This window comes from Typopeltis vanoorti, chromosome 22, assembly GCF_054136105.1.
Source record: "Typopeltis vanoorti isolate ZY-2024b chromosome 22, IOZ_Tvanoo_1.0, whole genome shotgun sequence".
In the NCBI taxonomy this organism is placed as follows: domain Eukaryota; kingdom Metazoa; phylum Arthropoda; class Arachnida; order Uropygi; family Thelyphonidae; genus Typopeltis; species Typopeltis vanoorti.
Window position 1 is genome coordinate 35,288,777 of NC_143570.1, and position 16,435 is coordinate 35,305,211.

At 36.8% G+C, this 16,435-nt stretch overlaps 1 protein-coding gene across 7 annotated transcripts in view; it reads left to right on the forward strand.

Annotated features, from left to right (window-relative positions):
- LOC150094297 (protein mono-ADP-ribosyltransferase PARP4-like) overlaps positions 1-16,435 on the forward strand; it is an 879,331-nt gene that overhangs the window by 631,278 nt on the left and 231,618 nt on the right. For all 7 annotated transcript variants that reach the window (XM_090411811.1, XM_090411815.1, XM_090411816.1 and 4 more), the window contains exon 25: positions 5,341-5,445. In XM_090411811.1, the coding sequence (XP_090267937.1) occupies positions 5,341-5,445 (105 nt within the window). The remainder of the gene's footprint in view (positions 1-5,340; positions 5,446-16,435) is intronic.

The window sequence follows — 16,435 nt, forward strand, 5'->3', positions numbered from 1 at the left end:
GAAAATTACAGTTACCAAATTAGCAAGTTGATTTTGCCCAGTTATTAAAGTATAGAAAATATCCACATTTAAGGTATTATCTAGAGGTTAGCAGCAGCCTTGACCTTCTTGTTTTAACAACAAGGAAGATAAATATGTAGAAACAGTGTATGTGTTTAATGCAAATTTCATTGATCATTGTATTTGACAATGAAAAACTTCCATAAGTCTTGCCAGATAATAATAAGAACTGCATACCATAGTTTTCAGACCATAAAACGCACTTTTTTATGTAGAGAAATTGACAGGAGTAGGATGCATCTTATGGTCCGAAAGTAGGTGATACCAGGTAAGTCTTGAATTCCCACATTTTTGATGTGAGCCAAACACGTGTCTCGCTGCGTATGTGGGAATTCCTGATTTACATGCCAAACTTTACCGCTATCAATAGTAATTAATGGGCGAGCATATGCAGTTTTGAACAGACGAGACTATTAAGTCTTTTAAAAAATGCAGCATAAGTAACACGATGGATGGTACTGAAGATGACTTGGTTTTTGAAGAGAGCGATAACAATAGTTCAGACAATAATACAAAAAGTGACAGTAACAAGGCGAGTGATAGTGCCAAGACAAGTGAAGAGTTGGTACAAGTTATGGTAATAATAAATGAAATTTAAGGTTTGTGAATATTTTTATATAATAATTTTTTTTTTCTAAAAATCGTCTCATAAATTTGGGTGCGTCTTATCTTCCAACAAATACGGTAAATTTTATTATACGTCTTGATATTTTCCACCTTCTCTCTCTCTCTCTCTCTCTCTCTCTCTCTACAAGTTGAATATAAAATAAATAAATAATAAACATAACATACAACTGACATTCTGATTAAAATCACACTACTGAATGTTTAAACTATAATGTACGAGATGTGTCAAGAAAGTAAGGTCTGTTTTTAGAATTCCTACCAAATAAGATATGAGGTGTCGCACATGTGTGGTGGCATACAGTGACTCATTAGCTAGCTGTTAACCATTTTACTTTCATTCCATTATTGTTTGTTATCTTCTACAAATAATTTGATGTTGAGGAGAAAAGAAGAGGAAATTATTAATGAGGTAATTAGATCACAATCCATGTTATAGAACTTCACAAAACATTATTTTGTGATGTTCTATTTAAAATAGTAGAGAATTATTGAGAAGAAGGTGCATGTTGTTACAGCTTGAGTTTGTAGGAGCTGAAAGTTGTTTTTAGCAAATGTTTATGTGGTTTTAAAACTTATTTTTGTTATAAGTATACTGTACATTATGTCACCATTGCAGAGAACAGAGGCAGGTGATATCAATATGTACAATTCTCTAGAGCATATGTAAAATGTATTTGCTTCATAGAGTGAAAGATTAGAGTGTAGAGAATAAGAAGAAAATGATAGTGGTGAGTTAAACAATGAAAGATGAGAAAATATGAGTGTGAATCATGGTAAGGTTATTGTTGCAAGTGAAGTGTTAGAAGCAAGCAAGATGCATGCACAAGTGATAGCAAATATGAGTTTGTGGGAAAACAAAGAGAATACCTAGGTAATATTGAGAGTGATAGCATGCTTATGAGGAGTTCTCCACAGAACAGCATGCGAGATAGAAGGGTTGCAGAAAAACTGGATAGGTGGTAGGAAACAAGCAAACGAGGAAAAGATGCGAGGGAGGGAGGAGTGAGCAAACTATGAAAGAGGGTGAATAAAGATTGAATTTTGTATGATGATTCCATGAGGAGAGCATAACAAAATCATGTTTCCCTGAGGCCAAAATTAAGGATGTGAATGATGCTGTAAGGATGAACAGAGGGAGGCAATTATGTTTGCTGGCACTAATGTTTTTTTTTTTTTTTTTGTTTAATCTAACCATTCGTCCAATTTACATCATCAGTTTCCTGACATGTACCCTCAAAGGGTGTTCAGGTTACTATGACAGCACTATGTGATTAAGTTTACATTATTATTACTCTTACAGTTTTCCTCCAAATCAGTCTGTTACTTGTGATCATCCCAATATTGTCATATCTAACATTTCATGCCTCTAAGGCTCTTCTGACTGAATTAATCCACTAGATCGTGGTCTTCCTCTGGGTCTCTTTCTTGTCATCTTGGCATTAAACACCTGTTTTGCTAACCTTTTCTTACCCATTCTATTTAAGTGACCATACCCCCTTAAAGTAACTCTGCTGACACATTCTTGAATGCTAATATTGTCTAGTTCCTTTCTAATATATTCATTTTTTATATGATTTTGCCATTGATCCCATCAGTTGACTCCCCTAATTTTTCTCAAAACCCTCATATCTGTGGTCTCTAGTATTTGATCAAGTGCTTTATTTCTAACCCAACTTTCAGATCCTTAACGTAAAACTGCTTTGAACATTGTCTTGTATACTTCTAGTTTGGTGTTTTAGCTAATTCTCTAATCTCTCACTTTACATCATCTCCCTCTCCTAACCTTTACTAGTATATTCAGTCAGTGAGGCTGTTAACCATTTCTTAACAGTGGCTAAACAGTGTTGACCATCTTTCCACTCAATTACTCCTTCTGTGCTAGTGCTCAAAACTATGTTACAAGTTTTTACATACTGACCTACCTTTAATTTTACATGGATTTTATCTCACAAAGTCCTCAAATGTCTTGCTCCCACCAAGATGATTATTTCATGATCATTTTTACCAACTGGGGATAAATTTGACATTATTATTAGTATTATTATAATTGAGGCCTCCATGGAGTCAAAAGATTCATCGTGGGAGGTTCTTCCTAGGAAACACAGTCTATCATACCACTCCTTGAACTCATTGACCGTTCTTGCTCTCACCACACTATCAGGCAATGCATTCCACTGTTCAACCATCCTCCATGCAAAGAAATCACTCCTCACCTTCTTGCTCACAACTTCCTTTCTTAACTTCCGGGGGTGGCCCATTGTCATCGCTTCTTCCCGCTTCTGCCAAGCGAAAGAACTCCCAATCATCAACCCTGTAACTACCTCTCAACAGTTTAAAAGTCTCAATCATATCACCTCTCCTCCTTCTATCCACAACACTGCAGTCCACATTCCCTCAGCCGATCCTCATAACTAACATTGTACAGTCCCCTGAAACCATCTTTGTTATATCCTTCACTACCCTTTCCACAGTTAATTTATCCCCTTCAAATCATGGGGACCAAATTTTAAAACAGTAGTCAAAGTGTGGTCTGATCAGGGTCTTATACAATGGAACAATAACTCTTTTATCTCTGCAGTTCAACATCCTCATTATTGCAGCAATCCTCTGGGTTACCTTCACCACGTTTGCAATATGTTTCCTGAATTTCAGATTTCTATCAATCATCATCCCCAGATCTCTTGTCTCCCATACTTGCTCCAGCACAGCTCCTAAAACAGAATGTGCTGCCTCCCACCGATGTCTCCCATACTTCAAGACTTTACATTTTGCTGCATTAAACCAACATCCCCATTCGTTTGCCTATCTGTCCAGTTTATTCAAATTTCTACTATTACTGCTACTATTTATACTATTACTAATAACCCTCCCTAGCTTCACATCATCTTCAAACAATTGAATATCCCCTGCAATCCACAGACAATGTCATTGATATAAAGATTAAACAATACAGGTCCGAGTAGTGAGCCCTGTAGGACCCCACTTGTAACCTTTTGCCTCCTTGATATTTCCCCTCCATACTCAACTCTCTGATACCTATCAGATAGCCAATACTGAATCCAGTCAACTAATCCAACATCTAAACTCATGTGCTGCAACTTAAATATCAGCTTATCATGTGGCACCTTGTCAAATGCCTTTGCAAAATCAAAATAAAAAAGCAGAATATGCCTTTCCCTGATCAACCGCTCTTGTCACGTTATTATAAAAAGGCAAGCATATTACTAAAGCAAGAGCACCCCCTTAACAAATCCATGTTGACTTTAACATTACCCTCATCTGCCTAACATCGTATATGGTCCCTCACTAATTTCTCCAAGATCTTAAGAAGTAATGATGAAACACAAACTAATCTATAATTTGACACTTCCAGTCTGCTACCGCCCTTATGAAATGGCACTATCTTACCTTCCTTCCATTCCTTGGATACCTGTCCCTAACCAAGACGTTCATTGAAAAGTCAGTTCAATGGAGCTATAAGTTCTTTAGCACATTCTCTCAAAACCCCATTACAAAATTCCATCCAGTCCCACAGTACTGACATCCAGAGTACTCAGTATTTGAAGCACATTCTCCTCTTGCACCTCTAAACCTCGAACCTGCCCTATCACTCTAGAATTAAAACTTTCTTCTCCAGGATGAAATACTCCAATCAAGTGTTCATTGAACAACTCCACTATTGTCCTCTGTATCAGTCACTCTATTTTCATTTTTATCCCATAATGTCGTTCTTCCATATTCATTTCTCCTCCTACTGGCCACATTGCTAAAAAATTCCCTAGGATTTTCTTTGAATCTTAGGGCCAATCTCTTCTCGTATTCCAGTTTTGCCTTCTTTACCATACTAATCACTCTATTGACCTGAGTCTTATATTCTTCATGCATCTGCTCTCCATATCTCATCCATAACCTCTTTTTCACCTGCAGTTCCTGTTAGTTCCTGTTTGATATTATTTGTCATCCACTTTACACAAAATTGTCTCCTCTTTTTCATTCATGGAATACAGCTTACCATTGCTGCTAACAAATATTCCTTCACAATTTTCCAAGCACTAATGATATCTCACTCTTCCAATTTTTCCCTCCATGGAACTGCCCCAAGTTGATATCTATCACTATTATAATCACACACCTTATAATTCGATATATATACAAATATTCCCTTTTCTTTGATACTCCCGCATATCTATTCATCTTCCAAGTCAAAATCACATGGTCACTCTCTCCATCTGGGGGAAGAGAGGTCATCTCAGTTATAATCAGCTGTTCTGATGCTATGACCAAATCCAAAACTCTTGAACTTCTTCTTCCCTCTATTACATGTTGCCTAAGACATTTGTCCCTCAATAATTCTAAAAATTCCATTCCTTTATTACTACATGCATTTTCCTCTTCCCAATTTATACTGCCACAGTTAAAATCTCCCATAATAATTATTCTTCTTGCACTTCCCAAGCTCAACTGCCTAAACATCTCCTGCTCTTCATCCTCTGTGCTCCTGTCTTGCAGCAACATCTCATTAAATATCCTATCTTGCTCACCTCTACCTCACACCATGTGCTTTCAAAACTATTATTGTTACTGCCTTAAAGTATAACATTTCATTTCAATAAAACATGAATTATAAATGTTGAATAATTTATTACTTTACAGCAGTTGAAATCCCAGAACAAGTTGAAGAGAGATTCAGAAGCCCAAATTCAAGCTTCTATCAAATGCCAGAAGAAGAAGAATTGCAAACAGAAAGAAGTATATGTAGTGAGTACAGTAACTTTTTATATTGGTATTGTCTTTAACATATGCTTCATTCAAAACATAAACAAAGATTTCTGTCTTTATCAAAAAAGAGCCTTACAGCTCATTTCTTCTTCTTAATATTATTATTATTACATAACACCTCCAAGGAATCGAAAGACACATCGAGGGTGGACACCTACTCTACAACTCTCTATCTCCACCACTTAATTCATCAACTACAGTGAACCACCACTACCATCATGGCCTACAATAACACCATATACTGCCCACCGCCACCACCACTAGTATTTTTTGTCTGTAAATTGCATGTGTTCTCAAGGCGAATTTGTCTGTCTGTCTGCCTGCAAGATGAAAATCCAGCATTTCTGGGAGAAAAAAACCTTGCTACCTCTGTATGAGATTGACTATCTCAACTTCAATTAGAAACACCATACAAAGATTCCTCTCGTTACGACGAGAGTCAAATTTCGGTGATGAAAATCGCTGTCAAAGCTATATAACCGAGAGGAGACCTCCACATAGTCTTATGTGGAGGTCTCTGGATTATATCTTATCTCTGGATACTGAACGAAAGAGGATGGGCTAGCAATTTGGCATTTTGCCAACCAAATTGTATTCTTATTGACTTAAACCAAAATAAAAAATGATGGTACAGCATGACAGAAATTCATTCCTGCTGGGGGCATCGCCCAGTTAAACAAAGCCCCGTTTTTGTTTTCAACAGGGCAAACAGCAAAAAGTCAGCTACTGGAACAAATCCGAAAACTTACCCCAACTCAACATCACCAGAGTTCAAGATTGGTACTGTCAACATAAGAAGCCTGAATGGCAAAGAAATGGAGCTAGCTGAGGAATTGGATCAGTACCAGATCGACATAATAGGGGTGACTGAAACGAAAAAGGCAAAAACTGGTGAGATCTTTCTGAGCTATAAATACAAAATGTTACATTCAGGCAATGACAATCAAGGAAAAGAAGGAGTAGCCATAGTATTCAACAATAAATCCAAGGCTAATCTTCTTGAATGGCAAGAAGAAGATACTTCTTCAAGTAGGGTGATGTGGGCAAATATGAGAATGAGGAACTGGACAATCAGACTTATTTGTGCCTATGGTCCCACAGAAGGTTCTACTAAGGAAGAAGTGGGGGAATCTTTTGAGGCTTAAGAGAAAGCAACTGACACGATGAAAAAGGGAAAGTTGGTCCTTGTTGGGGGATCTAAATATCAGTGTAGGAAATGATTGTCAGACATACAAAAATATATTGGGAAAATTTGGATTTCTGCTCAGGACATGGACTGGTTATTACTAATACTATGTTTTCCAACATAAAATTGTGCACAAATTCATATGGAGAGAAGAGGCAAGGAATAAGAAAAGTCTCATTGACTATGTTATTGTTGATAGTGATGTTTTCTCCCTGGTGCAGGACACCAGAGTGTACAGAGGATTTGAAATTGGAAGTGATAACTGTTTAATCTTGAGCAGGATAAAATTCAATTTCATATTGAATAGAAGAACATGTAAGAAAGTTTTAAAATGAATAAAAGTTGAGCAGCTTTCAGATGTGAACTGTAGACTAAAATACACAAAGATTATTGAAGAAAAATGAAAGAGTTTGAGAACAGGAACCAAACCTTGGAGATTCAGTGGCAAACCCTGAAGAAAACACTGATTGATTCAGCTAAAGAGGTATGTGGTGAGGTTGAGCTAAGGACCGAAAAATTAGAACTCCATGATGGACACAGGAAGTTAAAGAGGCAGTGAAAGAAAAGAAGAAAGGATATCAAAATGTCCTGGCAAATAAGTCAACTTGTGCTCTTAGAGAATATAGAGACAAATGTAAGCTAAACAAAAGTCATGTGAGAACTTTGGTAAGAACATAGAAAATAAATATGAAGAATGTGGCAAGATATTCTGGAGGTTGTTGAAGTAGGTCAGAAATGGAGGAAAGAGGGCTGTAAAAGGAATTAGAAATGATAAAGGTGACATGAAAACAGGAGAAAAAGATAACCTTGAAGTATGGAGTAATTACTTCAAACTAAATGAAACAAGCAGTGATGACAGCACAGTCGTAAAAAACACTGACCAGGCATGCAATCAGGAATACATATCCATACTTGAAGTAGAAAAAGCCATCAAAAACTGCTGTCTTTCCACATTAAATGTGGAAAGACAGCAGGAGTAGATGATATTCAACCAGAAATGCTTAAGTATGGAGGTATAAAAGTCTTACAGTGGCTGCACTGCATAGTTCAGAAGGATGAATTCCAGATGATTGGAGTAGAGCTCTCATAGTACCCATATATAAATAGGAAATTAAAACTGAATGTGAGAATTACTGCGTGTTCCTGATAAGTTATATGAAAATATACTTGAGAAACGGTTGAGAAAGATTGTGGAAAAGAAGCTCGGTGAAGAACAAACTAGATTTCCGGCCAAATAGAAGCTGTCAGGATCAGATTTTCACTTTACAACAGATAGTTGAGAAATCATGGGAATATAACAAAGATCTGTATTTAAGTTTTGTAGACCATATGACAAGATGCTATTCCAAATTCTACAGTTATATGGTGTCAATGGGGCATTATATCAAGCAATACCTAGTCTTTATTTGAGTTGTAAGTCAGCAGTTAGAATTGAAGGAAGTACACAAAGATGGTTTAATGTTAAATCTGGTGTGAGACAAGGATGTATATTATCCCTCTCTTATTCATTATCTATATGGATCACATTATGAAGGAAGTGGTATTAAACCTGATATCAAAATTGGAGGTGTGAATCTCAGCTCTTTGCTTTATGCGGATGATGTTATACTTCTAAATAAATCCGCTACAAGTCTGTAAAATTCACTGACTAAATTGAATAACTATTGTAATAGATATGGTATGAAGGTCAGCAATAACAAGACAAAGTCGATGAAAATAGAAGTATTGAAAATATCAATTGCATTGTGAACGGAGAACATGTAGAACAAGTAAAACATTTCAGCTACTTAGGCACGATTGTTATTGAAGATGGTAAAGTAAATATGGAAAGAGACATCAGAACCAACATAGCTGGTATGGTAGGAAGTCAACTGAATAAATTTATATGGAATAAGAGAGAAATTCGTCAAAACACTAAATTAACTGTATTGAAGACAGTGTTCTAGCCAATTTTAACTTATGGATCTGAGAGCTGGATTAGAAATAAATCACTTGACCAATGACTAGAAACCACAGATATGAGAGTCTTGAGAAAGATTAGGGGTGTGAAATGATGACATCAGTGGCAGTATCATATTAAAAACAGGATATTAGAAAATAACTTGACATGGTTAGCATTCAGGAATGTGTTAGCCAAGCTAATCTCAGGTTGTATGGTCACTTAAACAGAATGGGAGAGAAAAGATTAGCAAAGCAAGTGTTCTCTGCCAAGTTTGCAAGATAAAGACCCAAAGGAAGACCAAGATATAGGTGGATTGATTCAGTAAAAAGTGCCTTAGAAGATAGAAATATAAGATCTGATAATGTTGGAGTCTTGACAGGTACAGACTGATTTGGCAGAAAATTGTAGATAGGAAGTTAGTAATGAAGTAATTTTTCATGTAGTACTATCATATTCTGTACACCCGAAGAGGGTATATATCAAGAATTTGATGATTATGGTGATCCAACCTTATTTCAAAGGCATATTATTATTATTCAGACCTCCATGGAGTCAAAAGACTCATCGTGAGAGGTCCTTCCTAAGAAACACAAAGTCTATCAAGACTCATCAAGGGGAGGTCTCTCCCTAAGAAACACAAAGTCTATCATACCACTCCTTGAACTCATTGACCGTTCTCACTCTCACCACTCCATCAGGCAATGCATTCCATGGTTCAACCATCCTCCATGCAAAGAAACCACTCCTCACCCTCTTGCTCACAGTTTCCTTTCGTAACTTCCAGGGATGGCCTCTTGTCATCACTCCTTCCTGCTGTTCAACCAAGCAAAAGAACTCCCCAGTGTCAACCCTGTAACCACCTCTCAACAGTTTAAAAGTCTCAATCACATCACATCACCTCTCCTTCTATCCACCAAACTGTGCAGTCCACATTCTCTCAGCCGATCCTCATAACTATCATTGTGCAGTCCTGAAACCATCTTTGTTATCCACCTTTGTACCCTTTCCACGGTTAATTTATCTTCTTCAAATCCTGGGGACCAGATCTGAGAACAATAGTCCAAGTGTGGTCTGATCAGGATCTTATACAACGGAATGATAACTGTTTTATCTCTGCAGGTCAGCATCGTTCTCATTATTCCTGCAATCCTCTGCGTTACTTTCCCCACCTTTGCAATATGTCCCCTAAATTTCTGGTTTCTATCAATCATCAACCCCAGATCTCTTGTCTCCCTTACTTCCTCCAGTATAACTCCTTGCTAAAACAAGAGCACCCTTTCACAAATTCATGTTGCCTCTCACAGATAACATTAGCCTCATCTGCCCAATGCTGTATACGGTCCCTAACTACTTTCTCCAAGATCTTAACAACTACTGATGACACACCAACTGGCCTATAATTAGACACTTCGAGTCTGCTACTGCCCTTATGCAGTGGCACTATCTTACTTTCCTTCCATTCCATGGACACCTTTCCCGCAGCCAGACTTTCATTGAGAAAGCCAGGTCAAAGGTACTGTCAGTTCTCTAGCACATCCTCTCAAAACTCATGGTGAAATACCATCCAGTCCCACAGCTTTAATGACATCCAGAGTACTCAGTATTTGAAACACACTCTCCTCCTGTACCTCAAAACCTGGAATCTGCCCTATCCCTCTAGCATTAAAACTGACTACTCCAGGATGAAATACTCCCATAAAGTGTTCATTGAACAATTCTACTATGTCCTCTGCATCAGTCACTCTATTCCCATTTTTATCCCACAATATCCCATTTTATCCCACAGTCATTTCTCCTCCTACTGGCCATATATCTAAAAAATTCTATAGGATTTTCTTTGGATCTTAGAGCTAATCTTCTCTCATATTCCAGTTTCGTCTTCCTTACCACACTAGTCACTCTTTGGGCCTGTGTCTTATACTCTTCATGCATCTTCTCTTCACCTGTCTCCTTATATCTCTTCCATAGCCTCTTTTTCGCATGCAATTCCTGTTTAATATTGTTTGTCATCCACTTTACTCCAAATTGTGTCCTCTTGTTCACTCTTGGTATACAACTTACCATTGCTGCTAACAAATATTCTTTCATAATTTCCCACACACTAAAGATGTTCTGGCCTTCCAATTTCTCCCTCCTTTAAACTTCCCCAAATTGACGTCTTAGATTATCATAATCACCTGCCTTATAATTCCACATACGTTCCTGTCTCTTTGATACTCCTGCAATGCTATTCATTTTCCAAGTCAAAACCATATGGTCACTCTCTCCAACTGGTGGGAGAGATGTCTTCTCAGTTATTATCAACTCTTCTGATACTATAACCAAATCCAAAACTCTTGAACCTCTTGTTCCCTCTATTACATGTTGCCTAAGACATCTGTTCCTCAAGAATTCTAGAAATTCAATTCCCTTATTGCTACATGCATCTTCCTCTCCCAATTTGATACTACTGTAGTTAAAATCTTCCATAACAATCATTCTTCTTGCACTTGCCAAACTCAACTGTCTAAACATATAGATGCAGAAACTTTGAAAGTTTCTACATATATTTGGCTTTGAAATAAAGTTGGATCTTTAATGTCCTCTTGCTCTCACCAAGATGATTATTTCATGGTAACTATATATAGATTTTGAATAATTTATTCAAAATCTTTAATTCATTCTTATTGGGATGCATCATCATCATCATCAAATTCCTGCCATGTACCCTCAAGGGGTGTACAGGATATGACAGTACTACATGAAAAAATTACATCATTACTAACTTCCTATCTACAATTTTCCTCCAAATCAGTCTGTTACTTGTCAAGACTTCAACATTATCAGATCTTATATTTCTATCGTCTAAGGCACTTTGTACCGTATCAATCCACCTATATCTTGGTCTTCCTCTGGGTCGTTTTCCTGCCAACCTGGCAGAGAACACTTGTTTTGCTAATCTTTCCTCTCCCATTCTATTTAAGTGACCATACCATCTGAGATTAGCTCTGCTAACGCATTCCTGGATGCTGACAATGTCAAGTTCTTTCCTAATATCCTCATGTTTAATATGATATTGCCATTGATGCCATCTGTTCACGCCTCTAATCTTTCTCAGAACTCTCATATCTGCGGTCTCTAGTCTTTGGTCAAGTGTTTTACTTCTGACCCAGCTCTCAGATCCATAAGTTAAAATTGGTTTGAACACAGTCTTGTATACAGCTAATTTAGTGTTCCGACTAATTTCTTTCTTATTCCATATGAATTTATTCAATTGACTTCCCACGATACCAGCTTTGCTGATTCTGTTGTCTATTTCTATATTTAGTTTACCATCTTCAGTAAAAATTGTGCCTAAGTAGCTGAAATGTTTTACTTGTTCCACAGGTTCTCCATTCACAACACAGTTGACATTTTCAATGATTCTGCCTATTTTCATTGTCTTTGTCTTTTTATTGCTGACCTTCATACCATATCTATTACAACAGCTATTCAATTTAGTCAGAGAATCTTGCAGACTTGTAGCGGATTTATTTAGAAGTATAACATCATCCGCATAAAGCAAAGAGCTGACATTAACATCTCCAATTTTGATATCAGGTTTAATACCACATTCCTTCATAATGTGATCCATATAGATAATGAATAACAGAGGGGATAATGTACATCCTTGTCTCACACCAGATTTAACATTAAACCATCTTCCTGTACTTCCTTCAATTCTAACTGCTGACTCACAACTCAAATAAAGACTGAGTATTGCTTGATATAATGCCCCATTGACACCATATAACTGCAGCGTATTGAATAGCTTCTCTCTTGGCACCTTGTCATATGCCTTTTCCAAATCGACAAAACTTAAATACAGATCTTTGTTATATTCCCATGCTTTCTCGACTATTTGTCGTAAAGTGAAGATCTGATCCTGACAGCCTCTATTTGGCCTGAATCCAGCTTGTTCTTCACCAAGCTTTTCTTCCACAATTCTTCTCAACCGTTTCTCAAGTATACTTGCATAGATCTTGCCAGGAACACTCAGTAGGGAAATACCTCTGTAATTCTCACATTCAGTTTTATTTCCCTTTTTATATATGGGTACTATGAGAGCTCTACTCCAATCATCGGGAATTCGTCCCTCTGTCCAGGCTTTCTGAACTATGCAGTGCAGCCACTGTAAGACTCTTATACCACCATACTTCAGCATTTCTGGTCGAATATCATCTACTCCTGCTGCCTTTCCACATTTCAAGCCTTTGATGGCTTTTTCTACTTCAAGTATGGATATGTATTCCTGACTGCATGCCTGGTCAGTGTTTTTTATCACTGTGCTGTCATCACTGCTTGTTTCATTTAGCAGTTTTTCAAAGTAATTACTCCATACTTCAAGGATATCTTTTTCTCCTGTTTTCATTTCACCTTTATCATCCCCTTATTGGGATGCTTAAGGGTCAAAACTGTATAACTGAGAATAGACCTCCACATAGCTTTTAAAAGAATGCGGAGAATTGATCAGGGCTTCTGACCTAATGTTCAATCTTCACCTTCTCGTGGTGGACCCTATTAGGTATCTACCTTGATACTGGATGAATGAGGATAGGCTAGCAGTTTGGGATTTGGTTTTTGCCCATTGTTTTTGCCAGGAAACCAGGGCAAACAGCTAAAAGTCAGCTACTGGAAAAAATCCTAAAACACTCCCCAACTTAATATCACCAGAGTTCAAGATCGGTACTATCAACATAAGAAACCTGAATGACAAAGAAATGGAGCTAGCTGAGGAATTAGATAAGTTCCAGATCGATATAATAGGGATGGCTGAAACAAAAAAGACAAAAACTGGTGAGATCTTTCTGAGCAATAAATACAAAATGTTATATTCAGGCAATGACAATCGAGGAAAAGAAGGAGTAGCCATAGTATTCAATACTAAATATGAGGTTAATCTTCTTGAATGGCAGACAATCTCATGTAGAGTGATGCGGACAAATAGTCGGTTCTTGTTGGGGATCTAAATAGCAGAGTAGGAAGTGATTGTCAGACATACAAAAATATTTTGCGAAAATTTGGAGAAAAGAGCAAAGCTAATAATAATGGCAAATACCTATTGGATTTCTACACAGGATATGGACTGATTATTACTAACACCATGTTCCAACATAAAAATGTGCACAAACTCACATGGAGAGAAGAGGCAAGGAATTAAAGTAATGTCTCATTGACTATGTTATTGTTGATAGTGATGTTTTCTCTGTGGTGCAGGACACTCTAGTGTACAGAGAATTTGAAATTCGAAGTGATCACCGTTTAGTCTTGAGCAGAATAAAATTGAATTTCATTTTGAAAAGAAGAAAGTTTTAAAGCGAATAAAAGTTGAGCAGCTCTCAGATGTGAACTGTAGACTAAAATACACAAACATTACACTGGCCAACAAAAAAAAATTTTTTTTCTACTGATTATGATCTGACACTTGTTTTTTACTAATTTGGGTGCGCTGATTTCAAATATCAAACCCATTTTTCTCTATCACGTCAGGTTTTTCCTCCGTGGCATTTTCTTTTTGCTAATTTGTAAGTTTTTGATAGTTTTAAGGAGGCAGTACTATTTAGAGGATCAAAAACTTCGATTTTTTAATATTATTTTCTGAAAGTATGTACTTTAAAAATCTGTTCCTAACTTTTTATCAAAAAATTCGAAAAATTTCTGAAGATATAGCCTATTATTCAAAGCAGTGCGCAGATCAGAATCGGAGCGCCCACTGCTCTTGCTTTCTAGTAAACGGATAAATGCGTAAGAACCTGCAACGGTACGTACTGGCGCTTTGAATGCGAGAGAGGCCGATAACCGACCTAAATATTTAGGTGATGAAAAGTAGGCGATGTCAACTGCCTAAAACAAACGAATGCTATATGCATCATAGTCAACATCAACATCAAACTAGGTCTTATGAAGCAGTATGTTAAAGCTTTAGATTTATAAGGTGACTGTTTCCAATACATATGTGAAAAATTTCCAAGAACGATCGAAATCAGTCAATCTTTAATCGATTGTGAAAGTATGATGAGCGCTTATAACATTTCAATAAAGTCTGTTTTTTTTTTGTCTTATTAATTGCATGTTAGTCGGCAGTGAAGAAAATACATCATGTCTACTACTCGAAATTGTGTCAATAGTATAGATTCCTTCTGCTACATTTGTGGCAGCTTTACTGTTCCCAGTCAAAGGACAAATATCACTGATTTCGTTAAGAAAGTGTACTTTGCATACTTTGACGTAAAAATTGCAGATCAGGACAAGTCATGGGCTCCAAATAAAGTGTGTAAGTCATGTTTAGAAAATTTACGACAGTGCAGCAAGGGAAAATGCCAAAAATTAGCTTTTGGCATTCCAATGATTTGGCGTGAACCTAAAAATCATGTGGATGATTGCTATTTTTGTTTAGTACAGACTTCTGGGGTTATAATAAGAAGAATAAGAAAAAAATTGTGTATCCAAATCTGGACTTAGCAATTCGGCCAGTTGCTCATTCCAATGAAATAGCCATGCCAATTTATAAAGGACTTCCTTTACTTGAGAACGAGCATGATCGGGATATGCCAGATGTTCTTGAGGAGCAAGCCCCAAATGTTGATTTAGACAATGAAAATTTAATTTCTAGTTCTGGACTGCAACATTTTACTCAAGCAGAACTGAATGACTTAGTAAGAGATTTGGGCCTATCAAAGAAATCATCGGAATTGTTAGCTTCAAGATTAAATGAAAAAAAACTTACTGGAGCAAGATACGAAGATAACTTTTTATCGTAGCAGGAAAAGTAATCTTGTACAATATTTTAAACACGAGAGTGGGTTTGTTTACTGTAACAATGTGTCAGGTTTACTAACTGAAATGAGTGTTGTACAATATCACCCAAATGAGTGGCGTTTATTTATCGACAGTTCAAGCAGAAGTCTCAAGTGTGTCTTACTAAACAATGGGAATGTATATGGCTCAATTCCTATTGGCTATTCAGTCCACTTAAAGGAAACATATGAGGACATTAAAAAGGTTCTGAAGTTATTAAAATATACAGACCATAACTGGATCATCTGTGTGGATCTTAAAATGGGAAACTTTTTACTTGGCTTTCAAAGAGGATATACAAAGTTTCCGTGTTTTCTGTGCTTCTGGGATAGTCGAGCTAGAAACCAACACTGGAGTCAGAAACATTGGCCTCTTAGAATATCCTTAAATGTTGGAGAACAGAATGTTATAAATCAACTTTTAATCGACAGAGAAAAAATCATTTTTCCACCTCTACACATCAAACTAGGTCTTATGAAGCAGTATGTTAAAGCTTTAGATTTATAAGGTGACTGTTTCCAATACATATGTGAAAAATTTCCATGACTTAGTTATGAAAAAATTAAAGCTGGTGTATTTGATGGACCGCAAATTAGAACTTTAATGAAAGACCCAAATTTCATCAACTCTATGAACGAAATTGAGAAAGAGGCCTGGACTTCATTTACGATGGTTGCGAATAATTTTCTTGGAAAAAAAAGCGTGCAATTACAAAGATCTAGTGGAAACAATGCTTGAAAATTTCCAGCTGCTAGGTTGCAACATGAGCATAAAGCTTCCTTTCCTATACAGTTGTATTGATAGATTTCCCGAGAATTTAGGTGCCGTAAGCGATGAACAAGGCGAAAGATTTCATCAAGACTTAAAAACTATGGAAGATCGGTACCAAGGAAGATGGGATTCTCACATGATGGCCGACTACTGTTGGAGTATTCAAAGGGATTGCCAGAACAGAACATACAGCAGAAATTGCTACAAACAAAAATTTATTCTCTGAAACTCATGTGTAAGTAAAATTGTTATTT